Source organism: Hyaena hyaena, unplaced genomic scaffold (genome assembly GCF_003009895.1).
Source record: "Hyaena hyaena isolate Hyena2069 unplaced genomic scaffold, ASM300989v1 scaffold_650, whole genome shotgun sequence".
NCBI classification, from domain to species: domain Eukaryota; kingdom Metazoa; phylum Chordata; class Mammalia; order Carnivora; family Hyaenidae; genus Hyaena; species Hyaena hyaena.
Window position 1 is genome coordinate 7,558 of NW_024081283.1, and position 9,665 is coordinate 17,222.

The 9,665-nt window shown below is 56.9% G+C and overlaps 1 protein-coding gene across 8 annotated transcripts; it reads left to right on the top strand.

Moving 5' to 3' along the window:
• Nucleotides 1-256: 256 nt before the first annotated feature.
• On the top strand, nt 257-8,150 carry DNAJB2 (DnaJ heat shock protein family (Hsp40) member B2). 8 transcript variants are annotated; one of them, XM_039216677.1, is made up of 11 exons: nt 603-757; nt 1,042-1,145; nt 1,758-1,867; nt 2,901-2,954; nt 3,127-3,252; nt 3,978-4,070; nt 4,307-4,409; nt 4,593-4,663; nt 5,838-6,044; nt 6,945-6,973; nt 7,183-8,150. In XM_039216677.1, exons 2-10 carry the CDS (start codon nt 1,081-1,083, stop codon nt 6,965-6,967), a joined length of 852 nt encoding a protein of 283 aa, XP_039072608.1. In that variant the 5' UTR covers nt 603-757; nt 1,042-1,080; the 3' UTR covers nt 6,968-6,973; nt 7,183-8,150. The 8 variants fall into 8 exon arrangements, 7 of the variants coding, with proteins under 7 accessions (XP_039072606.1, XP_039072603.1, XP_039072608.1 ...); XR_005525400.1 differs by having other exon boundaries at nt 601-757; nt 5,838-6,973; XM_039216676.1 differs by having other exon boundaries at nt 6,945-8,150.
• The last annotated feature ends 1,515 nt before the right edge of the window (nt 8,151-9,665 follow it).

Here is a 9,665-nt window from a genome sequence, read left to right on the forward strand (position 1 = left end):
AACCCCAACTCCCCCAAATGTGTCAAAACTGTCAACAAGAGAGTCCAATCTGTTCATTATTTAATCATCCAAAGAATATTTTTGAACCCCACTACTAGCGCAAAAAAAAGACACAATTTCGGTCCTGTGGAATTTACATTCTAGCGGGGGAGGTGAATGCTAATCAGAATCAAACAAGTAAGTGCTGACTTGTAGCTCTGACGACCGGGATGGAGGATGTCACGAGATGCTGACAGGCAGGTCTGACCTACTCAGGGAAGTAGGCGGGGCAGCCTCTTTTCAGGACCCGGGGCGGGAGCGGCGGGAGGATTTGGGTCCAGAGGGGGTCTGTGAGTCCTTGAGGTGGTGAGTAGCTTTCGATCAGCAAGCCTGTTTATAGCAAAGCGACAGCGAGACCCAGGGCCGGGTGGCTTGTTTGTGGGCGAGTGCGTCACGCCGGGAGGGAGCCGGCTGCCAGTCTCCCGGGTCCCATCCGGGGATGACGTCGCCCGGGTGCAAGCCCAAAATAGCCGGCTCCGCCCCCATCTCCCGGCAGCCCCTGCAGCAGTCCCCCCGCCTCCCCGCCCCCTAGGTGACAGGCCGAGCCGGCCTCCTCTGGGTCTCTAGTAGTTTCCGAGCCGCTGACGCATGCTTGCGCGCAAAGCTGGGCCGGGCGCGTCCTACGCAGCAGCCGCGAGCCCGGCGACCGGTGCCAGACGGTTCCGGCGGGGGGCAGGGGCGGGGCGCTGCAGGAGGCCAGGGACTCCCGGCGGAGGAGGTGCGGGCGGGGGGCCCCGCTTAGGCTGGGAGGCCCCGGTCCAGGCTGCTGGAATTAGGGGGCTGCGATAGGGCTCCCGGGGCCTGGGCGCGGAGATAGCCCGTGTGGCGCTGGCCTGCGGGGGACCGATAAAGGCAGCCCGAGGGAGCCTTGTCCCCGGCCCCAAGCAGAAGCCAGCGGGCTCCGCTTCCCCGCTGGGAGCCCTTCCGGCTCCCTCCGGGGGTCTCCAGCCCTAGGGAGGGGTCCTTGGTTCTTTCTGCGTGACTCCTCCTCCTCTCCTGCAGCCCCGAGGAGGAGGCCCATCCGACTCCTGACGAGTTGCCATGGCATCCTACTACGATATCCTAGACGTGCCGCGAAGTGCGTCCGCTGATGACATCAAGAAGGCGTAAGTGCCTCACCGCCCCCCTCCCGCCCCCACCATAGGGTCCTTCAGAAGTCTTGCCGCGACGGAGCCAGGTCCTTAGAAAGGATGGGGGAGGGGTTCCCTCTATAGGGAGGCAGAAGACCCCTGGAAGACTAGGAGAAAGTCCTTAGCATGATGTTCTGCTGGGAGCTGCACTGTGGGTCCTTCTCCAGTGGGTCCCCCTTTCCCTCACTCCAACCCCAATCCCAGCCCCTAAGTGTGGGCTTTCTTAGGTTACCTGCAAAAATGCCCAAGGCGTGTGACCAGAAGGGACCAGGGCCCGGTACCCTCCATGGCAACACATATTTCCCATTTCTGCAGCCCCATTGCGCTCCAGGGAGGGGGCAGGGCTGGGGCTTCACAGGCTCACATTATCATCTGCTACTAGGACAGCCCCCAGCACTGGCTGCAGAGAGGAGACACAGGGACTCCATTAAAACATGGCAGCCCAGGCGGCCCCAGCAGCTGGGGTGGACGGTATCGGAGTGGGGCAAGGACAGTAGCAGGCCAATGGGCAAATGGGTCGTTCTGTCCCATGGTGGGAAGTGCTTGCTTTGGTCCTCTGACCCACTCCTCTGAACCCACTTCCTGCAGGTATCGGAGGAAGGCTCTACAGTGGCACCCAGACAAGAACCCGGATAATAAAGAATTTGCTGAGAGGAAGTTCAAGGAGGTGGCTGAGGCATATGAAGTGCTGTCAGACAGTAAGGGCCAGGGCCAGGGCACCCCTGTTTTGTGCCCCGTTCTGTTGCTTCCCAAAGCCATGCCGCCACCTCCCATCTCCTCTGTGCCTTTTCCCAACCTGGCATTTAAATGTCCTCCACGCCCCTCCCAAAGGGACTCTGGGACTTTTTCTTTTTTGCTTCAATTCAAGTGAGCACCTACTATGTGCAAAGTACTCTTTTATTCTTCCCCTGGTCCCCTGTGCTCAGTGTCTGCTCCCCAGGATCTGATGGCTGCAGGATGGGTCTTGACAAAGGGAAGGGAGCAGGGCAGGTGACCTACGGGGGCGAACCTCCTCTGTGCCAGGCACCGGCGGGGGTGATCTGCAGGAGTCCTCACAGCTATCCTGCAAGGCAGGATTTATCACCCCCACTTCACAGGCAAGGAAACTGAGGCGGAGAGAGGTGAAGTAATTTACCCCAGGTCACACAGAGCTGAAATATGAATCCAGGCCTTTTATTTAGTTCTTCATTCAAAAAATATTCATTGAATGTTTATGGTGCTGGGTCCTTGCTGGGTCCTGGGGAACAATGGGGGACAAGCAGACACTGGGCATGATGGGTTTACTCCATTTTGGGTCCAGGAACACCGACATTAACCAAAGAAGTACAGAGACAAGAGTATTCGGAAGGAAAGTAGCAGAGTGAGGTTGGTAGGGAATAATGGCCCCATTTTTTGTTACGGTGGTCACAGAAGGCCTCTCTGAGGAGGTGACATTTAGCCTAAGCCCTGATCAATACCACAGTAATAATTATTAGCTAACATTTATTGAACAGCCACTATGCTAATCCGTTTACGTGGATTATTTTATTTAATCCTTGCAACGACCCTGTGAGGTGGGTGCTGTTCCTGTGTCCGTTTTACAGATGAGAAGGAGCCACTGTGTGAAGAGTGGGCGCTGCTAAAACCTATAGCCCATGTCCTCTGCACTCGGCAATCCTCTGAGGGCCCCAGTCTGGAAGGGGAGGTTGTTATCCCAGAGGGAGGGAGAAATGATCTGGTCTCTTTTTCCAGAGCATAAGCGGGAGATCTACGACCGTTATGGCCGGGAAGGGCTGACTGGGGCAGGTAGGTGGAGCGGCGGGGGCCCAGGGATGAAAGTGGGTCATGGAGGAGAGGGGGGGCCAGATTGTTGCAGCAGGTGCTCTCTTGAGGCTCCTGGCCATGCCTTCGGTGGAGTCCCTCGGCTCAGGGCAAGATGCATGCCCTAAGCCCTCTCCCCATCCTGCCTCTCCTCCAGGAACTGGCCCATCTCGAGCAGAACCTGGTGGTGGTGGTGGGCCCGGCTTCACCTTCACCTTCCGCAGCCCTGAGGAGGTCTTCCGGGAGTTCTTTGGGAGTGGAGACCCTTTTGCGGAACTCTTCGGTGAGTGGGCTCAGGAGGCCTCTTACGGCCCGGCTCCTGCTCCAGGCCTGTTGTCCATCTGCTGGGGGGCCCTGAGGCAGGAGGCTGAAAGGGAAGCAGGATTCCACAGACAGAAGATTTTGTGGGGGTGAATCCAGTGACAGCTGGGCCAGAACCTCACACAGGCCTGAACCCACAGAGACTCGCCTTATTAAATGATGGTAACAATAAGACATTGTTAGGCTTGCACAATAGCAACCATGAAAGCAAGACTCAAAGCACCATGTGACCATAATAATGACATCACAAATAACATACCATTTTTCGAATGATTAATATGAACCCTGTGAGTTGGATCATTTTCTCCCCATTTACAGCTGAGAAAACAAAGGTACTTTCAGATAACTTGCTTAGAGTCGCATAGCAAAGGGGAGAGCCCGGAGGGTGGCCAGGGGTGGCCAGCTTCACACCTTGCTTATCTGCCCGTAAGGAGCTAGCTGTCCTCCTGTCCGCTTTCCCATCCCTCCTTCCTTCCTTCCTTTATTTATTTTGTGGACAGAATTTACTATTGGTCTTTTCCATACATAATATTAAGAGGAAATTTAATTTGTAAACAAGTCCAACCAAAAAAGAAAAGAAAAATCAGAAATGCTTATCAGGTTACATTTGTAGACTGACAGGCTTCACACATTTTTGGGGGGCAAGTCTTTTTACCAGATGACTGTTAATCTGCTTGCTGGTTGCAGATGACCTGGGCCCCTTCTCAGAGCTCCAGAGCCGGGGTTCCCGACCCTCGGGCCCCTTCTTCACCTTCTCTTCCTCCTTTCCTGGGCATTCGGGTAAGTGCTTTCCCTTCCCTTTTTTGCAAGCTCTGGATGCTGGAACTCCTCATCCCAGCTCCCAGCTTAGGCTTTTCCAAGCCTCTTCTCCTGTGCATCTGGAGACCTGACCCCCACCCCCCCAATCAGTTCTGCGGGTACACCCCATGAAGCTTCCTGGCCTGTTGTGACTGCAGCGTGCCCTCTCCATCCTCCCTCTGACAGCCTTTCTGCCTCCTCTTTTGTCTCCATTCCAGATTTCTCCTCCTCATCTTTCTCCTTCAGTCCTGGGGCTGGTGCTTTTCGCTCTGTTTCTACGTCTACCACTTTTGTCCAAGGGCGCCGCATCACGACACGCAGGTGAGGGCTCCTTTGGGACCATACCAGGTGTAGGGATGAGGGGCGGAGGGGGAGCTACGTACAACTAGAATGTCAGCCCCCTGTGGGCAGGGTCTGTCCTGTTCACGGCAGCGTCCCAGGCCGTGGACAGGCAGCTGCAGGACTCACGCATGCTCACTGAGTGAACTGCACCACCCCCCGCAGAATCATGGAGAACGGGCAGGAACGGGTGGAAGTGGAAGAAGACGGGCAGCTGAAGTCAGTCACGATCAATGGTGAGAAGTGGCTCTGCCACCCAGTCCCTGGCAGGAAGCCCCAGCTCTGGGCCCCTTCCCAGACTGGTCTTCTCTGAGCTCCTTTGGGGCAGGGAGGGAATGGCAGCCACAGGCCAGACTTGCAGCATCAGAGATGAGGGTCCCGGGATAGGGGCTGGGGCAGGGATCTGAGGAATCTCAGAGGGCCAGCTAATCACCCTCATCATTAGTGGGTGCCTGCTGTTTGCAGAACATTGGACTATTTTTTTTTTTTTAATGTTTGTTTATTTTTGAGAGAGAGATACAGGAGGCTACAGGATCTGAAGTGGGCTCTGCGCTGACAGCAGAGAGCCTGATGCAGGGCTCAAGCTCATGAACTATGAGACCATGACCTGAGCTGAAGTTGGACACTTAACTGAATGAGCCACCCAGCTGCCGCAGCATCTTTTTAAAAGTTATTTATGTGTTTATTTATTTATTTGGAGAGAGAGAGCGCAAGTGGGGCAGGGACAGAGAGAGAAGGAGAGAGAGAATCCCAAACGGGCTCCACACTGTCAGTACAGAGCCTGATGTGGGGCCTAAGCCTATGAACCGTGAGATCATGACCTTAGCCAAAGTCCGACGCTTAACCGGCTGAGCCCCCCAGGCGCCCCAGCATTTGACTATTTTGAAAGCACTTGTGCACATAACACATGGCCTCTGTATTGAAACAGCCACGGGGGAAGCAGAGTTGTTGATACTCTCTCTATTTTTCTTTGTTTTGTTTTGTTTGTTTTCACCCTATTTTTCACATGAGGAACACAATTAAACGGCCCTAACTCCCAAGTAGCCCCAGACCCCAGGCTTTTGTCCTGCTTAGTAAGGGGTGAAGCCAGGAGTTACACTCAGGACACAGGCTTCCCCGGGTGGCACTCTTCCCGCAAGAATGGGAGAGTCCCGTGGCTCTGTGAGCTCTGTCTTATTTAGTCATCGGAACGATTTGACAATGTAGATACTGTCATCGTTTCCATTTTACAGGTGAGAAAGGGAGGTTCAGGGAGGTTGAGTAACTTGCCCCAGGCAGGGAGACGGTGTGCACCTGTTGCAACCAAAATGCACGCATGCTGCTTCCAGAACAGGGGCCGTGAGTGGGCAGCCTGGCGGGAGTTCCCCTGGCCGGGGTCGGAGGGCTTCATGGCTGCCGTGACTCCTGTAGGTGTCCCAGATGACCTGGCACTGGGCTTGGAGCTGAGCCGTCGTGAGCAGCAACAGTCCGTCACCGCCAGGTCCGGGGGCACACAGGTCCGGCAGGCCCCTGTCTCCCGCCCCTCTGACAGCGACCTCTCCGAGGATGATGAAGATCTGCAGCTTGCCATGGCCTACAGCCTGTCAGAGATGGAGGCAGCTGGGAAGAAACCGGCAGGTGGGCGGGGGGCGCAGCGGCGCCGGCAGGGGCGGCCCAAGGCCCAGGACCAAGATCCCGGCATGGGGGGGGCCCCCGAGGCTGCAAGGGGGGACACGGCCAAACCCAGCCCATCCCCGGAGGAGAAGGCCTCGCGCTGCCTCATCCTCTGAAAAACAGGCCCAAACCGTCCTGATTCAGGGCCACCAGGGGTCCTGCTCACCGTCGGGAGCAGAGGGGCACGGCATGGCCTGGGTTGCCAGGAGCCCTTCTCCAGCCCGTGCTCCCCCCGCCGGTCTCCCTCCCATGTCCGCCCACACTCCAGTGTGGACTCGGCATTTGCTCCGCTCAGCCTCCAGCTGATAGGTCCCTGGCGAAGCCCAGGGTGGGGGGCCTCTGGGCAGCGGGAGGGCCTCCCAGGAGCCAGGATGCGCTTATTCCTACTAGATGGGGAGTTTCTAAAGGGCATTAGTGGTTTGGGTCGGGCCCTTTGTGCCCAGGTCTTCTGCCACCTGTGTTGCCGATGATGTCAAGGAAGGAGGACTTGGCCTGGGGTTCTCTAAGCCGGAGTCGGCAGCTACGCCAGGGAGTCTCCCGGGCTCCCTGCCCAGCTGCAGACACCCCACCCTGGTTTCTGTGCAGCGTTGAGCTCTGACGTCTCTGTTGCTTCCCTTCTGGTGCTGCTGCTCCTCCCTCGCTCTCTTCTCTCTGCACTTCCCCACGGGCCGCATCGCTTGCTTTCATGCCATCTGGCTAGGACTCCCATCTTCCTTCCCCAAGAAAGCCTCAGTGTGACCGGGAAGATGCTGTGGCCCGTAGGGCCATAAGGTCTTCTGGGGAGGCTAGCTGGGTGGGGCGGGAGCCTCTCGTCCAGATTCGGAACCGGAGCCCACTCCTCCTCCCTTCCTCTTGCTGCCTCAGCCTGCCCCAGGCCTCGGGACTAGGCAGAGGTGAGGCCGGCTATCCCTGGAGAGGTGGGATGAGGCCAGGGTGCCCCAGGAGGGAGGCCTAGGAGGGGACTGCACCCCGTCCTACTTCACCATGCATCAGGGCTCAGGGAGAAGCCACAGGGCTAGCCCAGGTCTGCATGCTTGGCTCCATCCTCCACAGCTTGCGGCTCACCATCTCTCCTGTCACCCCACCCCCGCTCTCTCCTCAGATGTGTTCTGAGCTGGATGGCCAGGATCCAGAGCTGCTGCACAGTTCCAACGGGACAGCGCCCTTCCCCGTGCACTAGAAGGGGACCCTCCATTCCTCTTCTCTCGCCCATGCTGAACATAGAGCTGGGCCTGGGTGGTGGGCAGGGGCCGGGTGGGAGGCTTCCGTAGTCTTAGCCTGTGAACTCTTCCCTGGGGGTTTGGTGCTGTCTCCTGGGGACTACAAGTCCCAGAATGCAATGCACCCTGCCTCATTTCTGATTGATCATCTTGGGGGAAGTGGTGCGTGGTTGTGGAGCTGTGCATCTTGGGACATGTAGTTCTAGCCCGGGTGGGCTTGTCACTTGCTGTGAGATGGGGAGATCTTGTCATCTGATTTGACCCTGGTGGGGGTGGCAAGAATGTGGATGAAGGGGTAATGGACCAAGCTTCGGTTCCCCTGACACCTCTTGCTAGTGCTGGGCTTCAAGCGTACAGATCAAAGCCCTGTGGCATCTGAAGAGGCTCTTTTCCTGTGGGCAGTCCTGGGATCTGAGGAACAAGCGGGATCTACAAGCGGGGCGTGACCCCAGAAGGCTGATTGATGGGTGTGGGCAGGCAGAGAGCTTGGAAGGGAAGGAGGCCAGTGTGAGAGAGTGTGTGTGTACCAGTGTGTGTGTGTGTGTGTGTGTGTGTGTGTGTATGCACGCACACGCATGGCCAGGATTGGTGTGTAATGGGTACTCCGGGCATGTTGCTGCTTGTATGGCTTCTTTGGCCTCTGACCCCGCTGCCCATTCATTTTCTCCAGCACAAATGAGCTGCCTCTCCTCCTCCCTGCCTGGGGAGCCCAGGGGCCGGGGGGGGAGTGGTGGAGCCAGAGTGTTGCTAGCCCTGTGACACTGCATCTCAGAGACCTATCAAAGCCAGCTGGGCTGAGCTCAGACCGAAAGAGAAACACTGGAAGTCAATAAAGCTGTTTCGAGAGCTCGGTGGTGTGCTGTGTTCCTGTGTTCTTCCTTTCCAGGGTGGCCCCAAAGGGGCCCTAGGGACCTCCCCCCCATTGCCCAAACACCTAGAAGTCACAAGCCTTCCCAGCTGACAGCAGAAGTCCCCTCTTTGACCAGGCGGCTCCCCAAGTGTATTGTCAAGGCCCAATTCTTCGCCCTTGCACTGGTGGCCCCACAACTGGCTTTCCCCAGGGAGCTGTTGCTCCCCTTGGCAAGGACAAGCTGCCCAAGGCTCTGCAGCACAGCTAGGACCAGACTAAGCTATGACTGCGAGTATGGGGATGACAGAAAGTAGGGAAACGCGAAAAGAGATCATTTGTGAAAACACATCGCTAACGTCCATAGACTGAGCCCCTCCCGGGTTCCCTTACCTCAAGGCCTGTGGCCAGTCTCAAAGGCCTGCCTTTCCCACATGGAGTGGCCCAGGTCCAGCTTACCCAGGGTCTAGACCTGAAACTCATCAGGGCCTAGGGAGGAAAAATCCAGGGACCTGTCCCCCCCTCCCCCACCCCACCCCGCCAGCTTCGGAGATACCCTTCCAGCCACAACACCAGCAACTTTCCCCTGTCCAGCAGAGCGGTGTGGTTCCCCAGCGACCCTCTCCCATTCCATGATGAGTGCATCACTTCCTCTTCAGTAGCCAAAAGGCTTATGCTGTATTTTCCTCAAAGCAAGGGAGCAGCCTGCCCTGAAAGAGGAATTCCATGCCTCTATCTCAAAAGAGAGAATCTGAAATTTGAAAAATGGCTGTTTTGCCCATTTCTAGTCTTTTAGATGTCAAACACTGGAGTTGAGCCTCAGCAGAGCACAGGTGAGGTGCATGGGGGGCCTGTGGTCCGCCTGCTGGTCCCTTTGCTCACCGTGCAGGGCAGATGTACCCCCCCCCATTTTTCCTGTGAGGGGACAGCCTTGGGAAGGTTAAGAGGCCCTAATTCCCAAGTAGCTCCAGGCCCAAGGCTCTTTTTGCCACATTTCTGCGTCCACCACCTTTGTCCAAGGATGCCTCCCGACCTGCAGGTGAGGGCTCCTCTGGGTACGGGGAGGCAGGCTGGGGGAGGGGAGAATGGGAGAAAGTGCTCCCAGGCGAATGCCTGTCGTGAGGTCTCACCCTCCCGGTCTACAAGCTGCCATCCAGAGTTCAGCTACTTCTGCTTACGGTGTGCTGGCACTTTGCCCAGACCGCCTCGTCCGGTCCTAACCTCAGTCCTACATGACACACATCTTCCTGAGGCTGAAGGGCATGAAACAGCTGCTCAAGAACTAAGAGGAGAGTCAATAAAGATGTTAAGCATGCCTGAGTTCGAATCCTGACGTCACTATGTACAATTTGCATGATGTCGGGGGAGTTTTCTTCAGGGCTAGTGAGCAAAGATGAAACAAGCTACTGTATGGGAGCATCCTGGAGAGAGACCGCCAGCACAGCACCGAGAACTGCTTCCCTGCTGGCCACCATTCAGGGCTCGGAGAGCCAGACTCCGGAGCCTGGCTCGCCCATC

Coding starts and splice junctions, on each gene's coding strand:
- DNAJB2 (XM_039216675.1), top strand. CDS start 1,081: ATGGCATCCTACTACGATATCCTAGACGTGCCGCGAAGTGCGTCCGCT. Junction 1,146..1,757: donor GCTGATGACATCAAGAAGGC/GTAAGTGCCTCA, acceptor CACTTCCTGCAG/GTATCGGAGGAAGGCTCTAC. Junction 4,410..4,592: donor CGCCGCATCACGACACGCAG/GTGAGGGCTCCT, acceptor CACCCCCCGCAG/AATCATGGAGAACGGGCAGG.